Source organism: Mastacembelus armatus, chromosome 5 (genome assembly GCF_900324485.2).
Source record: "Mastacembelus armatus chromosome 5, fMasArm1.2, whole genome shotgun sequence".
NCBI classification, from domain to species: domain Eukaryota; kingdom Metazoa; phylum Chordata; class Actinopteri; order Synbranchiformes; family Mastacembelidae; genus Mastacembelus; species Mastacembelus armatus.
This window is the reverse complement of record NC_046637.1, coordinates 5,971,467-5,990,854: the sequence shown is the minus strand read 5'-3', so window position 1 is coordinate 5,990,854 and position 19,388 is coordinate 5,971,467. Positions and strand designations below refer to the sequence as shown.

General features: G+C 39.6%; 1 protein-coding gene across 2 annotated transcripts in view; it reads left to right on the top strand.

Moving 5' to 3' along the window:
- magi3b (membrane associated guanylate kinase, WW and PDZ domain containing 3b) overlaps positions 1–15,760 on the top strand; it is a 109,896-nt gene extending 94,136 nt beyond the window's left edge. Inside the window, exons 9-22 of one of the 2 annotated variants that reach the window (XM_026307572.1) lie at positions 1,763–1,954; positions 2,665–3,312; positions 5,106–5,137; positions 5,847–6,012; positions 6,109–6,203; positions 6,368–6,575; positions 7,485–7,667; positions 8,145–8,330; positions 8,797–8,872; positions 9,323–9,422; positions 9,655–9,792; positions 11,335–11,473; positions 12,047–12,136; positions 12,294–12,380. In XM_026307572.1, the coding sequence (XP_026163357.1) occupies positions 1,763–1,954; positions 2,665–3,312; positions 5,106–5,137; positions 5,847–6,012; positions 6,109–6,203; positions 6,368–6,575; positions 7,485–7,667; positions 8,145–8,330; positions 8,797–8,872; positions 9,323–9,422; positions 9,655–9,792; positions 11,335–11,473; positions 12,047–12,096 (2,213 nt within the window). In that variant the 3' untranslated portion in view covers positions 12,097–12,136; positions 12,294–12,380. Of the gene's footprint in view, positions 1–1,762; positions 1,955–2,664; positions 3,313–5,105; positions 5,138–5,846; positions 6,013–6,108; positions 6,204–6,367; positions 6,576–7,484; positions 7,668–8,144; positions 8,331–8,796; positions 8,873–9,322; positions 9,423–9,654; positions 9,793–11,334; positions 11,474–12,046; positions 12,137–12,293 lie in introns of both variants that reach the window. The other variant, XM_026307571.1, reaches the window with a different exon arrangement.
- The last annotated feature ends 3,628 nt before the right edge of the window (positions 15,761–19,388 follow it).

Genomic DNA, 19,388 nt, shown 5'->3' with positions numbered 1-19,388 from the left:
CCCAATTATGCTGAATAATGTCACTGTAGATTTACAACACAATTGAGTCACACATGAGAAATCAAAAAGCATGGCTCTTTGATGCGGTGCTTCTCATGGTTTTGTCTGCCTCTGGCTTTCAAAGTCTGCCCACAAACATTGGCACAGGGACCTGCCTTGGACTCTCCCACACAACTACAGGCTCACACATGCCACACTCACTTCCTCCCTGTTTCTTTTTCTCTCCATTTGCTCTGTCTGTTCCTTCACACACAAATGTGTAGTCAAATGGTTATTTCAGTACTCACTGAGGGGAAGGGGAAAAAAATCCATGTTGAGTTTATCAAGCAATTTGAAGGTGATTATGCAAATTAGCTTTGCTTGATCCATGCAACAGTCTGGACATCTGGAGCCCACACCAACTGTGATAAGTCACACTTATTCACAGCCATTCATGTTTGTGCTGGATGTGGATGACTGCTGAACCACTGCTGAATTTGAGGCTGCCTATATTCAGATTTCCTCACAAAGTTAAAATGTGTTTATAAAACTGGACAAAATGAGAAGGAAAATGTGCAGTTGTTACTCTCCAACCAAGAGTTGCTGTTGTGATCTTGAAAAGCTGCACCAATTATGGCTGAAAATAATTCCCAACAAATGCAGTATTTACAGTGGTTTGTGTGAATGAAACTACATTACTTGGTATAATAAGTTTACATTTTCAGTATGAATGACTGAACTCAGGACTAAGTGCTACAGAGAACAGGCAGGTCAGACAGTATTGCAAAGCAGACAAAGGTATTGTGGGGTTTCTCGTAGAATAATACCAGCCTTGTTCTCAAACCATGGTTGGTGAATATTTTCACAAAATCGAGTTGAGATAGCAGACAAACTGCATCTTTAGCTGCAGTAGGTTGGTGGTAGTTCATGTTTTAGGCCAGTGGTTCCCAAATGGTGTGCTACAGCACACTGCTGTGGGACGTAGCAAGTCCAGCTGTGCAGTGGGATTTTGTGACACATTATTTTTGCAACATTTTGAGACATCATCTCTTTTCCGTTTGAAAAATTGTAGCCACATCACATTCTCTCAAAATAAGGCACAATTGCTAGAGTGCACACCATTTGTCACCAGCTAGCTCTAGGTTTACTGTTTTTGAGTAGAAGCTATAAGGCAGTCCATCAGGCTGCAAGGAAAAAAATAGTGTGTTCATGATTGAAAATGCTGATACCACAGCAATGCCTGATAGGGACTGTGGTGTTTAACACAGTGTGACCCTGACTGTTGGTCATCTAGTGTATTATCTATGCCACAGCCATGTTGCTGGTCCATATTGATGTAGCCACTGACCTTAAGTTCTTCCTTACTTAAATTATAAATTATCTTCCCCAGGCAACCTCTTTTTTCTGAGTCACTGACTGCAGTTGTGAGGAGGTAAGAGAGGACATTGTGCCTAATTGGGCACTGTCAAAGGAGCTATATCACTATATAGTTTTGCAGTCGAAGAACCACATAAATGAGCATCTAAAGCTTACATTTGTGTCATTTAATCTGTCAGCCTTTGTTCCTCTGTCAGCAGGCCTTACACAAAGGTCTGTACCAATCGGTTTGTCTAGTTTAAGTTGTAGTAGAAATACATTCTCTGTGGATCCTCAGCACATAATGTGTATAACTAGTGGAGGCATAGATGGGTTTTGCCTTCAGGAAGTATATGAATTAATTAACCAGCATTGCTGTATTTGCTGCACTGTTTGGAGATGACTCACTTGTATACTTCATGCACAGGTAAGGGAGGTGCATATGGCTTCACTGCAGACTCCAACCAGCTGAAAGGGGAGATGTACCACACAGCGCTGAAGAAGAGCACTCAGGGATTTGGCTTCACCATCATTGGAGGTGACCGCACAGATGAGTTTCTGCAGGTGAAAAATGTGCTCAGTGATGGCCCTGCTGCTCATGACAACAAGATGGCATCTGGTGAGCAAAACCTCTGAAAATGTACATTCTCAATTTCACGAGTCACCACAGAATAAGTTGGAAGACAAGACAGAAAGTGTTTTCCTGTTCAGATAAATGTTAACATCTTATTTAACTGACAAATAGGCTCAGGCTGTATGATGCACCTGAGCAGATTTGTTTTACTCCTGTTGTGGTAACTTAAAGTGACACTGTCCTATGAGTTCAGTGTGTGTGTGTCTGTGTGTATGTGTGCACACACTTGCACTTCTCTTTGTGAGGACAGTTTAGAGCATAATTCTATGTTTGGCAAAGAGGACATTGTGGCTGGTCCTCGCCTTTTCCCACTTCCAATGGGTTTACACTTGGTTTTAGGGTTAAGGTTAGAATTGGGTTTAAGTTGGGGTTAGGATAGGAGTGGAGGTTAGGCATTTAGCTGTGATATTTAAGGTTAGGGTAAGGGTCTAGAAAATGCCTTATTTCAGTGAGTGTCCTCACAATGATAGAAGTACAACTGTGTGTGTGTGTGGTAAAGGAAAGAGAAGAGATACTGTAGAGGGGCTGCCAAATTGAAAATATGAGAGCAGTGATGGAAAAAAAAGGACATTTTAGAGGAAAGAATTATCTGACAAAGAAATGAGGGCTTTCCAAAGAAATGTAGAGAAGTGATGTCTCGATTAAATACCAGAAAGATGCCGTGTCACTTGCCTTCTTTTCCTCATCTGTCTTAGGTGATGTGATTGTTGAGATTAATGGGATGTGTGTGCTGGGGAAGACCCATCCAGAGGTGGTGCAGATGTTCCAGTCCATTCCCATCAACCAATATGTGGACATGGTTCTTTGCCGCGGCTACCCACTCCCACCAGATGTGGATCTAGACAGCGATGACCCTCTCCCACCTCCTCCTCCTCCACCGACTGCCCAGCCCCAGCAGGCCCTGCATGGTGGTGAGGTGGTAACAGCTGTGCCTCTTATCAATGGACAGCCACTGCTTGTGAAAGGTGATGTCCTCCATGGCTCCTCCCAGGAGCTCCATTACGTTACTACTGATGCCAGCGGCCGACCTGTTGTAGCTGCCATGCCCAATGGGAGGCAGGGGGAGCGTGGAGAGGTGACCACAGGGATGATGCAGCCAGAGCTAGTGAGTGTGCCCCTGGTCAAAGGGCCAGGAGGATTTGGATTTGCCATCGCTGACTGCCCGCTAGGCCAGAAAGTGAAGATGATCCTGGATGCCCAGTGGTGTCGTGGCCTGCAGAAAGGAGATGTCATTAAGGAGATCAATAGACAAAATGTCCAAACTCTGAGCCACGCCCAAGTGGTGGACATCCTTAAAGATTTACCAGTGGGCAGCGAGGTCAATGTCCTAGTGCTGCGAGGAGGTGAGTGACCCAAAAAACAATAAATCTCTGTATTTGTCAACTGTCTATCTGACTATCCAACTACTGGTCTTTCTGTCTGCCTGTCTATATGTACATTGGTTTACTTGGCACACTAAATGGCTGTGAATCTACATTGTTGTTTTTCTCTCTGCTTGTGTATTTGTCTTCTCTTCCTATTATTGTATCAATCCATTTTTTCTCATGCGTTTATGGCCGCCTGTGTTTGGCGAAATTTGCTATTGCTGTCAATACAACTTCAACATTGCCCATGAGAGGTGAGGTCAGCGTGTTGATACTGACAGGAGGTGAGGTAGTGTTGTGGCTGCTTGGGAGGCATTGACTGACCACACACTGTTGTGCTGTAGAGCCCTGGGTTATGCCACTGTCTGTGGTCTATGTAAGGTCACCACACTAGAAAGAGATGCCTATTTTAGCTGAACAGAACCACCTTGCACCTCCATATCAGCTGATGATGATCAGACTCGATCCATCAGAGCCATATTTCTTGCCATCAGATGCAGCTTGTCTACACAGAGAAAATGTACACCTTGAGTATTTCTCAAGCATTCTTCATCCACTCAACCCATCTCTGTTTATGATGACTCCTGTTGTGGGGAAATACAGTCTGTTGCAAGTTCCAGAGCAGAAATTACATAAGTGTGGGGATGGGAGGAAGGCACCCTTCAGATGTCTCCATCCTTCACTACCTGCCTCAGGGATTCACTGTGCAAGTCGATGAACCCCGGATTGGCTTTGATCATCAGCAGGGAGTAGGGGATTTCTGCATGCTTCTGTATCCATGGCCCCTTAAAAATCCATGGATAAATGTCTATACAAAGAAGGCTCACCCTAACCTTCCTCTTTCCTCTTCCATACTAGTCACCCTCACTGCTGTGTCACCATCACCATGTCCTGCTGCATGACCTTACAGTCCAAGCAGCCCCAACCAGTCTGCCCAGCCGAAGAACTAATACACCTTTAACTCTCTTTAGAAAATGGCCTTTGGCTTGGAAGAGGTGTGTGTGCGTGTGTGTGAGAAAGAGAAAGAGAGACTGTGAGTGAGTGAGTAAGTAAGTGAGTGATGGGCATTACTGAACAGAAGATGAGCAGAGATTAGTGCAAGGATGGAAAGAAAAGAGCAGTGTGGGTGGGTGTTTCAGGTGTGTGCAAAGCACACATCTTCATGCAGTTGATAGCTTTGATGCTAGACTGGGAATTTTGCAGTGAAGTGGGAAAATGCAACTGTATCAGGCTCGATTAACCCCTTATCAGGCAAAGTGTTGGTCCAGCCCCACAGGGCTACAGGCTCCAGAGCAGTATTTGTTAATCCAGTTAGGGCAGGGAGTTGAAGTGCAGGGAGGAGGGGGCTGTAGGGGATGATCTGTAGGGAACCATATGAGCGTTTGAGATGGAACATGTGGGTGTACTGTACAGAGAGAGGAAAGAGGCTTATTGGTCATTGAATTATATGCATGAATCACAACCGCTTTCATTAGGTTTCTTACCGCAACAGGCTTGCACTATGTAGTCAGCACTCCTGCACCTGTACTACCTTTGTTTTCTCTATGTATCTTTAATTGCACATTGCTGTATATTCCCCAGTGGAGCTTCATTTAGTGAGTACATCTCTTGAGTTTAGAGCAACTCAGTGGTTTATATTTCTGCTCACTGCTGCTGTTTGTGTCAGAAAGGCAGTGCCATCTGGTGGACAGTATTTTAGTGGCGGTTGGTGTTCCCGATCATATCCACAATCCCTATTATTTATGTTGTGTTTTTTTTCTGTCTCTCCATAGGTCAAACATCCCCTGTGAAAAGTCTTAAGCCTGTGAGTAAAAACACAATTTTTCCTGTTTCCTCACTAGTGTTCCCCCCTTGGAGACTTATCCCTCAATTTAATTTCAAAGCATTGTGTCCTTCAGCTTAACCAGTAAGCCTCTGTTGCATCAAATTAAATGATAGCAATAAATTTGAATATTGATTATGTTTCTGGGCGCCTTCCTTTGTTTGCACTGAAAAATGGTCTTAATTACTTCCTTTCAGTATTTGTATTCTTAGGGCTATTGTCAGGAGATTGCAATGGTAATGAAGCATGGATGAGCCTCTTTAGATATGGTGGTATTATTAATACAACAGTTACAGATAAAGAACTTGCCCTTTCTGCTTGAATAGGGCTGTCACAGACATGAGGAAATCTTTAGTTTGTCTCATGGGTTTTATATTACATTCAAATCCATTTGCTTAGCCCTTGGAACAATAGAAGAAACATCAAGTGAAAACAGTCTGTTTAAAAAAAAAAAGGAGCCAGTGAAATGACCTTTATTGCGTTTGGTAATCTATCATCATTAAATGCTCAGCCATTTGTCTGGGATAATGAGCTGTAGAGACTATCAATAAAATGTGTGATGTCCTTCACAGGTGAACACCAAAGGATGTGTGATCTAATGAAAATCTAAAATTAAATTTGTAATTAAATGTTGTTCAATAAAAATGATGAATCAATATTTTATGTGGTGCTGATCCATGTTTCTTTTCAGAGACAGGACATGACAGCCAGTACAGAGACACTGGACGGCAACACAGACTCAGCTCCCCAGGCCTTGCCTTACCACTCCAACACAAGCACCCTGCGCTCCACTGACTCCCCCAAGCGAGATGCCACAGAGATGTACCTAAAGTCCAAAGCCCTGCTGGAGAGCAGACGTATGTGTAAACTATCACTTTTTCTGTTGAGCCTTTTTTTTTTTTTAGAAATTTTAATTTCTTACACAATAGTGACTGAGTATTACTTATCCACAGAGCCTCACACCAAAGACATAGATGTTTTTCTAAAGAGGGACATTGAAACAGGATTTGGCTTCCGTGTTCTGGGGGGAGAAGGCCCACAGCAGCCAGTGAGTATTTATAATTATATTTGAAGTATTGTAATCTTTAAAAAAAATATCATACCATATAAGAAAATGATCCTAGCTCACTAAATGATTCTATGTGCCTTAATATTAAATATTATTTTTGCTATTTGTTTGTCCAGTTCTCTCTGATACTAACCCTCTACCAGAATGTCTTTCCCCAGGTTTACATTGGGGCCATCGTGCCCAATGGAGCTGCAGAGAAGGACGGCCGTCTGAAAGCAGGAGATGAGCTTATTGGCATAGATGGTGTGATGGTTAAAGGCCGTTCCCACAAGCAGGTGTTGGATCTGATGACTAATGCTGCTCGTAATGGTCAAGTTATGTTAACTGTACGCAGAAAGGTTATTTACAGAGGTGAGTAAGAAACACAACAACACCTGACAATCAAAATATTCTAGTTACATTTACTAAAATGATAATCCTCTATTTAAATAGGATAAATGGAAGTTGAGGTGCCTCTAGATAAAAAAGCAGATCATTAAGGCTGTGTCATCATGAACACACAGGATGTGATGAATTTTATATTTTGACAGAAACAACAGCTTGTTTGTAAATAAATAAATAAAAATAGGTGTGCGCCCTAAAAATAGATGAGCTAAGTAGTTAGCTTGAGCAGACAGCTGATGTAGTGGACCAAAATAAACATGAAAACTCTGAAGTTCAGTTAATCAGTGGAAACTCTAGAGAAAGTGTCTAAGCATTGGGCAGTTTATTTATAAACTACGGTGTAAAAAGAAAATCTCAAGACATCTCAACAATTGAAGTATACTTATAGTAAAGTTTTAAACTATGCAGTTTAAGTTAGGTTTACACTTTGAGTTTATCCAATTTAGAATATGTACTTCTGTTTATATTAATAAATAAATATTATTCTCTGTTGCTGCTACAGAATGTTTAGTTCTGCTATTTTCTTCAAAGTTAAAGTAACTGAAATCTGTGTCCTGTATCTCTTTGAAAATACTTAGAAATGAACTGGGATTTTGTTTTTGTTGTTGTTATACTAAAATTTATGAACAGTGTTATCCATAATGACAAGTTTGCTGTACTGTCAGCTGTTACAATAAGGCTGGGATCATTATTCAACAGTGTCATCCTCAAAAATCCAGTGCCTTAGAAAAGAAAACAGTGCAAGTGCAAACCTTTCATCATCATGGTTTCACTGTTTTAATTTTGAGCTGCACTGTTTGTAATAGAGGTTTATTTAATATAAGTTATTATGATAGATGCACAACATACAGTAGCAGCTATATCTTTTCATTTCAGATATGACAGAGGAAGAGGCTCAGGAAATGGCTCCAGTGCTGGTTAATGGGTCTCCCAAGCTACCTCGCCTACCGATGCCCAGTGCTCTGGACCACGAGTCTTTCGACATCACACTCCACCGCAAGGAAACTGAGGGCTTTGGCTTTGTCATCCTCACATCCAAGAGCAAACCCCCGCATGGAGGTGAGAGTCAAGTCTCTTGGAAATCATGTTTGGTATACAATTGTATACAATTGTTAAATGGATGAATTCAGAATAAGTTCATTTTCATTAAACCCTTAAAATTGTAAGGAAAATGAAACATTATATACACATCATAGAGAGTAGGGAAAATACTTACTGATCATTGGTTTTCTATGTCATGCCAAGATATAATTACATTTAGTGTACAACAATGACATAAACAGTCATGTAAAAGATCAAACACTGTTAAGCATCATAAAATGAGTTACTATAGCAGACACAATAGAGGTACAACAGCTATATACAAGGACTGACCTGTTTCTCTTCTGTTAAGAGTGACAGAGTGACAGATGTTAGTTGAACCTAAACATTACACTTATGCTGATTTTCTAGATGCACTTCAGTTTTCCTAATGGTCACTCCAACTGGGTCTTAATGTATCATTTTGTCTTCCTCCTCATATCTGCCCTTTTTCAGTTATCCCACACAAAATTGGCCGAATCATTGAAGGCAGTCCCACAGACCGCTGCGGCCTACTACACGTCGGAGATCGTATCTCAGCGGTCAACGGGCGTTCCATCATTGAGCTCTCTCACAATGACATTGTTCAGCTTATCAAGGATGCAGGCAATGTTGTCACCCTCACTGTAGTTCCTGAGGATGGTGAGCATCTGTATCTTTCCACATCTGCATATATTATAGTTGTATGTGGGTCTCATGATCAGTTTGGTTCAATCCAATTCATAAACTTTATTATCTGCAAGGAGGAAATTAGATGTCCAGCCAGGTAATCAAACCAATCAGCTATGCTCATAATAAAAAGATATAAATATTTTGGTATCTGTGTAAAGAACTTTGGCCCAAGTGTTGGTATTCCAGGTTTAAAAACGGTGATCCTTGTTTTGTTGAAAATAAATGAGTGAAGGAAATGTAATAGTGAATTTAGCAAGATATTTAAGTCGATTAATAATACTTATATACTGGCAAAGTTTTTATTGTTTTGAAGATTCATCATTCGAGACAAATAAATGATGGCCTTTATTAGCTTAACATTAAAATAAAACATGTTGTGAGAAATAGACATCTGGGCATTTTATTGCAATTGCTGAAATATCAAAATTCATTTCAGAATACAAGGGCCCTCCATCTGGAGCAAGTTCAGCTAAACAGAGTCCGGCTCTCCAACACAGAACCATGGGGCAAAGGTCAGTACTTCAGGATGAATGGTAAAAATGTACTTGTGTATACAAAAAATGCATAAAAGCAAAATTAGAGCTTTCCATGATCATGGACACCGCCCATTCATCCATTATCTATACCCGCTTATTCCTAATTAGGGTCACGGGGTCATGGACATCAGTAGATTTTAAATCTAACCATAAACTGACTTCTTAGGGGAGGGCTGCCCTCAGAGCAAATAGCTCCCAGCAAAGTCACTGGTGTAATAAACCTGCCTAAGACCTTATACAACATGTACAGTACAAAATTAAAATATCTATATATGAAAAAATGCAACCCCCTTCCATTAAATACCCAGCATTAAATTAGATTTTATGTTTTGCATAATGGTTTTTGCAGATTGTGGCCTAGAGCAGGCTGTTTACAGCATGTATTTACTGAAGAAATATATATTCATGTGTTTGTTTTTTTTTTAGTTATAACCTCGACCTGGAGGAAAAAAAGGAGGGAATCAACTGGTCTGACCACAAAACTCTGGGTGAGCAGGGAACGCTGTGTGTGACAGGACCCAACCAGGTAGGAATGATCCTGTTCTTCCTTCACTGTGCTATAAATGATATTTTCGTAGCATCTATGTAAAGATAAATGATCTTCAAAGCAAAAGGTTTTACATAAATGCATATAAGCTGCGATCATGAAAAGAAATAATACAGTTTCAAATGATGTAACTTTAGGATCATTATAAACAAAATCAAAACAATCTTTATTTTTTTGAGAAAAATCTTTTCTTTATGTTTGTTCTGTGTAGGGTTGTCTGACCGTGGAGTTAGAGAGGGGTCCCAGGGGCTTTGGCTTTAGTCTGCGAGGTGGCACAGAGTACAACATGGGCCTGTACATCCTGAGACTGGCTGAGGATGGACCTGCTCAGCTGGACGGAAGGATCCATGTGAGTACTCCTGCTGTTATCCATCCATCCATCCATTTTCTATACCCGCTTTTTCCTTAAAGCCAGGGTCGCGGGGATCTGCTGGAGCCTACCCCAGCTCTCTTTCGGGTGGAAGGCAGGGGTACACCCTGGACAGGTCACCAGTCCGTCGCAGCTCCTGCTGTTATGTGGTTTAAAACTGAAATATCTTCTCCTACCTTTATAAAAGGTCTTCATATCAGCTCAGCAGCAGGGGAACCTTACAGTAAAATTTCTACATGTTAGGTTTTTATAGTATTTTTGGAATTTTTTATTTTTTATCTGAATTACAATGATACTCAGAGTTGAATGGAGAACTAAAAATATAAAGTTTGCCTTAAGGCGAGCGAAGAAAGGTCCTTGTTCATTAAACACAACAGTCATAATTTATCTTAAAGGAACAATAACGGACACAGACCAAGTGACTGAAAAACAGCCTGTAGCTAGAAGGAAATATCTAAAAAATACTTCATATTTCTTGATTAAATAAAAGTCACTGCATTTTGGATAAACTCATTTGGTTACACTCAACATTGTTGGATTCAGTTTGATACTATGATGTAAAACATTACATTACTTAAATCTAATTTTGCACGGAGTGGTAAATCAGAGGAAATTTGATTTCTGTTGGTTGGCGGGTCCCAGATGCACCAGAGATGAAACTAATGAATTGTGTATTAACAAATGCCAGGTAAAGTGTTGAGTTTCCCAGTTTTTTGTTTTCATTGAGCAAAGTAGTTCAAACTCTCAACACAGCACAGAGAACATACAGAGTGGTGAAGTCAAAGGTGGCCTTTAAATCTCTTTCAACTTTTAGTTTATTGTTTTAGATTTTTATTGGTTTTTTTTCTTTAAAAGATTTTTCTTACTTACATGCTTATTTGTCTGATTTGTTTAGTTTTGTATGTAACAATTTTTGTATGCACAATTTCTTATATTAATATATCTCTTTCTCTACCCATACATGTCCCTGTTTATCCGTCCTTCTGTCCATCAGTCTAATCTAATCTTTCTATAAAGTGTCCTTCAGTAAGAGCCTGACCATTTCCATTAAGGCCACACTGTAACTGACCATGTACTCTCTCTCTCTATAGAGAGGTTCAGGAGAATTAGACTTTCTTCATGAGGATAAAATGATCACTTTATTATTGTTAATGGGATGAGAGTGGGAGAGCAGAAGAAAAACTCCTAGCAGGACTCACTTTTAGGCTTGGCAGGCTGTGATCTCTGGGCATGACTTTGCCTATCCAAGGGTGGAGAGGAATGTCAACACTGATTAGAGCCTAACAGACTGACATGTTTACACTCTTTATCCTGAGTTATTTTGTCATCGCCAGTAATAGAGGGTACCTCCAGGGTATTACAAGGCTGTGTGTGTGGCATCAGATTTAGATTCTTTGATTAAGCATGTGTGTAAGCATACCATTTCTGTGTGTCTGAGTGTGTGTGCATGTTCAGCATAGTATACTAAGGGTTGATAGATATGCTTCTGCTTATTGATTGCATTTTCTGCATTACTGACAGGTTGGAGATGAGATAGTGGAGATTAATGGGGAGCCGGCACGTGGCATTTCCCATACACGGGCTATTGAGCTGATCCAGGCTGGAGGAAACAAAGTAGTACTGCTGTTGAGACCTGGAGCAGGTCTGGGTCAGGATGGCAGTAAGTACTCTATTGAGACAATTAAATCAATGGAAGGTTTATTATGCAAACTCAAAATTTTTGTTTACCATTTTATATACTATTGACTTCCATTCCATTCCAACCTAAAAGGGTATTACTAGTACTCAATTTAAAACATTTTTTTCTGCTAATGCTGCATGTAATAGAGCCTGCATTTGATTAGCTTAGCTTAGCATAAAGACTGAAAGCAGAAGAAACCAGCTAGCCTGTCATTTTACATTTTGGTTTGTTCAAATTAAACAAACCTATTACAGCACGGTATACAATGGCATGTTTGATTATTGTTCACAAAACTTTCATAGGAGCTGCTTGGATTTAATTTATTTCCTAAATGTGTTTATTTGGTTTACAATAGTTAAATACATGCTGAATACATAAATCTGCCAAATGTGTAGCCAGTGATAATGACTTCATGTGTTTATTGATGGAGCTTGTTTTGTACCATCACCACTGCTTATTGCATTGCACTACCTTTGTAGTGTTTTTGATTTACTCATTAAATCTCTAACCATGCGCTTCCTTTTGGCTCTTATTCTCTTGTCCGTGATGCAGGTAGTACGGCTTCCTCTACTGTGTGCTACTACACTGAGCACCAACACTAACATCCTCACTGCTTTTACTGGCCTCTTCTCTTTCACCTTGGTAATAGTTTCTTTCTCACATTTTCCGTTTATTAATCTCTAAAATATAATCTAACTTTTCTCTCCTTCTGATCTTGAAATTCAGTCTTTTGTGTGGTACATTTAATATTCTTCTGTGTTCATGGTGACTTCTTGTAAAACACATGCTTGTCTTACAGGTCAACATGAAAAACGCATTTCATCCACAAGCTATTCTGGAGAGGTGTTTCTCTCTGACACATCACCTCTGTCCTCTCCATATCCCACTGGGGCTTCCATCTTTGTTTCCTCTCCCCTGTCCAGCAAACTGAAACATTCCCATAGCTGGAGCACCACATCCCCACAAGCCCTCAAGCCCCAGAGCAGGGGGGGGTTAAGCTCAGTGAAGGAGAGTGGTAGCTGTGCAAACAAGGAGGTAGAAAGGCTCCCCCCTGCCTCCGCTGAGCATATGAACTTCTACAAGAGGACCAGGCCAACAAAAGACTCCAGAGAGCTAAGCAGCCCAAAGAAAATGGGGGAGTCATGTTTTAAAGCCAAAGAGCAACTTCACAGCCCCAAAAAGAGTCAGAGTCAGGCACAGGAAGCAGCGCTGAGTAGGACTAGGATGTCTCAGACACAGACAAAAACAGAATCCACAAGCCCTAGGAAGTCTCCTCAAGCTGGACAGCTAGTGGCTTCAACTCTGCAGCACACAGAGCATCAACAAGACCCTCACAGAAGATTAAAGGACTCCTCCAGCAGAGAGAGTTTGGATCATAAAAATAAAAATGGCAAAGGCGGAAATCCTGAAATCAGAAGATACACACAAGGATGTGAGATGGAAAGGAGAAGAGAAAGGACCAGACCTGGCCTTGAGCAAGAAAGTTTTAAAAGGAGAGTGGTGGGAGAGTCTCACCAGTATCGAACCTCTCCTCGAACTGTCAGAGAGAGTGAGAAGGGTATAGGTAAAGACTTAAGTCAGAGAGATGGCAATAATAAGGGCAAACCTGCAGCAGACAGGAAAACAACTAAAGAGACTCTCACCAAAAGAGAATCGTTGTTGTCTTTTAAAGATATATGGAGTAAAAAAAGTTCTGTTGTTTCACCAAAAGAGACAAAAGGAAGAAAAGACATCAGTTCTCACTCCAAAGAAGGTAGTAGTAAGGAAGACTATGTGGCCTCTATGAACAATAAACCAGGGACCCTGCACAGCCCAGAGGGACCTATTAGCCCAGAGCTTTGGAAAGTGCGCAGCTCAGGCAAAATCCTCTCACAGGCAGAGGTCCTTCGTGACCCGTTGTGATAGAATATTGAATCATCCAGATTTGAGCCGTGCCATGGAATATGTAACAGTACCTTTAGTGGATTTTTTTCCTTAAGTTCTTCCATAAAACAGAGAAGTGCAACACAATGCAACTTTTATTACATTTGGACCATATCCAGATGTGTCTTTTGACAAGGTCTTTGGGAGTCCTGTGACAACACGTGTGGCATGTAGCCGCTCTCTCTGCCTTGACCATTTCTTCAGCATCTTTGATGTGGGACTTCAGCATGTGCTGCATGCTTGGGGCCTTGCCAGACAAGACATTTTGAAATGTGAATATGTGCCAACCCTGGGAGCCTCCTGTGGAACAATGATTACCAACAGCGCTTCACTCATTACAATGCAATGACCCATATGCAAAGAAAGAAAGGCCCATGCCTCTCGCTTGTAGTATACACCAAGTCTGATTGCCATCTAGGGTTTAGTTTTGCTCTCAGTCTCATTGTGGGTCTTTTTCTTAACGGTTTGCTCAACTGCATGCAGTCAACCCTTCTGTTTGTTTTATTGCACGTATTGCCCATCACTAAGGATTATCCTAGTTCTTGTTTATAATTCTCATTCTAAACACCAGGCAGATTTCAGATACAATCCAGCAAGCGTTCACTCCTGGAGACTCAAGACTGTTCTGTGGTTATAGATAGGACTCTCCTCATACAAGTATCACGAAAAGACCAGAAACTTGTGGTTTGAGATCATGTTTACCATGTGTATGATAAGTAACCAGTGTGTAATTTATTGAGATAATAGATCAATATATGTATATGTACTGTAGCTGTACCAAACCATTCCACATTTTGATAGCAACTTCAAAAATTTGTCCTATCTTATTTGAGCTTTCACCTTATTTCCAATGTACTTCAGTGGTAGAAATTACCATGGATCTTTGTAGTTCATGAATTGTATAGGAAATGTGCAAACTGCTATACCAAATGGTTGCATTTGCTCAAAATGTGTCTCATTGTGAAATATAATATATACATATACATATATATATATATTTGAATGTGTCATGTTTTGCAGAACTAAAATATCTAGTAAATTCCATTGCACTGCATCTACCCTTGTAGCATAACAAAATGACTAAAGGTTGTATTTAATTTATGATGTTGACTTACTACTAATACATTGCCATTTTATTCTTTTTTTTTTTCAAGTTGTTTATTTTTTTAAGGTTAACTGTCAAAATGGCAATTTATATACTACTGTGCAAGTTCTAAGTCATGTCCCTTATGTTTTTATCTTTGCATATTGAAAAAAGAAAAGTGAGTTTTAAAGAGTGGTTTGAAATTTATATATTTGTCAATCCTGTTGTGTGATTATGTGTCAGGGTACCTTGAAGGTCAGTTTAAACTTAGTAAACTAACACATCACTATCTGACATTTTGAGCATGTGGCTGATGCAAAGCAGGTATACGGAGATCTCTCATTCTAACATATCTAAGGGGTAATTGAACTAATGGCTATCAGATAAACAACTGGCTCCCAATGTGGAACCTGTGAAAATGAGAATTTCTTTAATTTCACTGTTAATTTAGCAAAATTATTTCAGCTCCTGCTGTAAAATCTGAGGAAATGAAATATTGTCAACATACCTGCTTATACAACTTAGGGGATTTTGACATTCAGATGAGCTCAGGGAACACAGTATTGTAGCAAATGTATGAGAAGTCAAGATTGGGAACAGTCAAACGGTGACTGTGACAAGAGTCTGTGATTGTATAAGTGAGTTTTCTGGTTGAAAATGACTAAAAGATGCAGTATGAGTCGATCTGTTTTTGTGCAATAGTTTGGTTGGTTGAATGAGTAAATCCAAGCCTGAGTGTCAAATGCAGGCAGTTCACTCTGGTCCAGAATCAGCTAATGCCCTAAATACTGTATGTTCCCTGCACTGCTGTACTCATTTTATTTTGACCATTTTGTATCATACTGTGGCCTTGCATTGCTTCATTAGAAAAACAATCCCTGTGGCGTCTTCTACATTCTGTAGGAACAGTAGATGTAAATGTTTGTACATTGTACAGCACCTTTATAAATACTTGCTGAGTGCTCTTTCAAGAAGAAAAAAAATAGAGGTATATTAAATCGCTCCATTATTTTTTTATGTAAAAAAAAAAAAAAAAAGAAAATATTTAAAAAATGGATTGAAAAGGACAGGTTATGACCCTGCCATGGTGTTCCGTTCATGCACTGAAAAATAAAGTTTTACTGAAAATACCTTCTGCATTTATTGTACTCAAGTTGAGATACACAAAGAATATTGAGATTAAAACCATGCTGTTTTATTTCTGCACTGTATGCTGTTCCATCAACCCGGTCACATTGGTTAACAGAATAATCATTTAGGTGTCATCTAGATTAATTAGTTGCACAATACAGTCCAACAATATACACCCCTTTCGTTTAACGAAACAGCATAAGCTACTGTTACTATGGAAGATTCCCTGTTGTCATGGTAGCGGACTGCTTTTCTCTACAGATCTTGGAGAGAGTTTAACTGCACGAAGTCGATGCTTTTTAAATTAAAAGGGAAAGCTCAGTGCCATCTTATGCCACATATGCATATTTCCATTAAATATCCATATTTCAAAAGCAGGCATGAATAATAAGACTGTGTTTAAAATGAGAATATAAACGAAATCTGCTGAGAGTCCCCATATATCAGACTGGTTTCAAATTCCCAGGAAAATCCCAACACCATGAGAGCTATAAATGACAAAGATTATATAAACTAAGTACACTAGTGTAAATTTTGCATGAAGCTTAAGCACATGAATGAATGGCACATACTGAGCTAAGGATAACTGCAAAACCTGAATTAAAAACCTTTGTCAAAGGTTCTAAGACACGTACTTGTTCTTGTGAATTATTTATATGCAAGGTCTTTTAAGCATCTGTAAATCAAAATTGGATTACTGCAGGGAATGTCTGCAAATCAAAGTACCTGACAGATACAATTCAACTGTAAAAGGGGGAATATTTGCAGTTTTTCTCTCTGGGAATGGACCAAGTATTCATTTTTCAGTTCTGTATTTTTCTTTTGCAGTCCTTTCTAATAAATTATTACAGTTAAATATTTACACCTGAAAGGTCATCATACATGCTCCCAGCTGATCACCGACCAGCTTCAGTAGAGAAGTTAAAGACATCTTAGCAGTTATTTTAAATACTTTATTGATTTAGAAATACAAGAAGCCCTGAACTTTCATTATGTTAGTGACTCTGACCCAGGTTTTTGGATCAAACCTGTTCATTCATTCCGAACTTGATAAGGTCATAGATGAGCAGCTTTAATGTCCGTAGAACCACAGGTAATTGCATGTGGTATGATAACCAACTAAATTGCTTTTAAATGGCTGACATATCATTTGTTCTATTTCAGGTACAAGCATGAAATGGTGCGTGGAACTGCTGGTACTGACAATTTCATAGCTGAGATAAAATTCCTGCAAAGACACATTGTCTCTCAATTCTTTTTTGAAAGCTTCACAGATAGATAGATAGATAGATAGATAGATAGATAGATGGATAGATAGAAAAAAAGCTAATTACACACTCATTGTTTTAGAAATAGAAATTGCATCTGAATTTTATGCTCCTCTAACCATAATATTGACTTTTCTGTCTTAAAACAATTCAGTTCTGCTGCTTTAATGTGTAATTAAAGATCAGACGTAGATTCAGTTTTGCATGAAAATGATTCTTTTCTCATTTCAGTCTATGCAACCATGTACTGTAGTCAACTCAAACTGATATTTATAGCTCCCACATGCAGTAATCAATATTTTTATCATCCAGGTTTATACATTGTCCTTAAACTGTATCTTTTTATTTGCTTTTCATTCACTAAGCAGAAGAATTAGAACATAAAGACTATATTCTCTTTTGTTTTAAACTGGTGTCATATTTATCAGTGATGTATCTTGGTTAAAGGACTTATATGAGTCTCATGAAAACTGACCTTCACACCAGGAGTTTTGTATTGTTATGTCATGGCTTCCTACTGCTGCTTTAATTGGTTAGAGGTTTTGTGTTTTACTGCAGTTAATTGTTTTAACCACCAGATGTCAGTGACTTTACATTGAAGTGTTTGGTCACAGCACATGAACTCAGATGTGGATAAATTCACAATCAAATGTATAAATGTGGGACTTTTCTAGCATTAGTGATTGTCATTGTCAAGACATTCACAATGAGAGCTTCGTCTTGTGGCAGCAAGAATTATGAACTATATTAATCCTTTGACACTTTTTTATGAAATGTTAATATGAGGAGGGAAGACCTTTATGTCATAAAGACAAAGTTATGATCCTGCAAATCTTTGCTACGCCTATGCACAAAATAAACAGATGACCTATGTAGCAAGAAAGTTATTTCCCACTTTATGATTTGACATGAAGAGGAGCAGATGCAATCTTCAGACTGCTTGTTGAGAAGGGCGGTGTATTAACCATTCATTTGGACAGGGTGTACTGAGAGATAAGAAGCGCAGGTTGTGCCACAGTGGCAAATTTGTCAGATTGGGGGCTGTTTTGTGCCTGTGTGTTCCTCATTGCTCTCTCTCTTCCTGCGAGGTGCTGAGATGCGTGGCTGAGCGGCTGACAAGACGCAGCAGTCCTGTATCAGCACTGAAGAGACTATTTGGGTGGAGTGCTGATCTTAGTGCTCGTTCGGGGGATTCGCTCTGGCTGGTACTGTGCTCGTGTGATATGCTTCTGCTCATCAGTCCTCGGTTGTTCTTCGGGTGTCTAGATAATCAGTCTTTAGAATAAACCATTGTTCTTATCTACTTCAGGCGTCTCTGCATATCGGGCCCTCGAAACACCAGAACCGCATGAAGAAGGTTTGAACATGAGTAACATGATTGGCAAAGTAACAGTTACCAGCCAATGGTAGTTTTTTGAAGCCATAAAAGCGCATGAACTGTACCAGACAGTTTTTACAGGTCAGATTGTATTGCAACATCAGGGTGAGTCTGTCGGCACATTTTCCACTCACTTACTCCCAAATCAGTGAAATGCCAAGCTTCTTTATAAATCATACTTTCCTAGAGTTACTTCACTGAAAACACTCACCCAAATGTACAGTCAGGGGCCACAACATTTTCTGAGCTCTTTGTTGCCAGGTTTCTTTGTAATGTGTGTTGGGGTTTCTCTGGCAACTCTGGGTGGAGGTTGGAGGACTGTAAACAGTGTGGACGAAAACTTGTGGTTGAGTGAACGCCTTGGAATTTACCGCAGCGTGTGTGTGCGTGTGTGTGTTGGGTAATAAGACGCAGCCCGTTGTTGAAGAAACTTTTACGTATCCATGACAATTACTCAAAAGCACAAAACGTGACTCAGACTTTTTAATGCTGCATAAGCTGCTACAAAAAAAAACCCCTGAAGAATCGTCACAACCCCTAACAATATTATTTTTGATGTTGAGACTATTTATTATTCTCTAGAAAATATTAAATAATGACAGCTTTCCCTGCTGAGGTCACCAAGAGGGAATACCCCCTTTTCCAGGACACACACCCATGTTGACATATTTCCCTTTTTCAGCGCCTGACACACACAAGTGGTGGGACAACTTAGCTGCTCTGACTCAAATTCTTGGACAAAGTGAGTTTTTTGCTCTCTCTGAACCAGTGCTTATCCCTTATTAACACACTGTGTCAGGTGGCCAGTCTAAAAGCATGACTTCCTGTCCCACCTTCCAAAGTTTCCAAATAAGACATGTATATGATAGACAGCTGTGGAAGACCACTGTCATATACTCTATTCCATATTAATCTCAATGGAAATTTGCAATGTCAAAGCAACCAAGTAGCTATAGGTTTATAGCTATAGTTTATAGCTAGAGGCAATAAACCAAAAAGTAGCCTATGTACAAAGAGTACCGCAGGTCTAAATAAATTTTCTCAATTATGTATTTTCCATTAAAAATACATAATTAAGAAAATGATGTGAATAAACCTCTAATCTGAAAC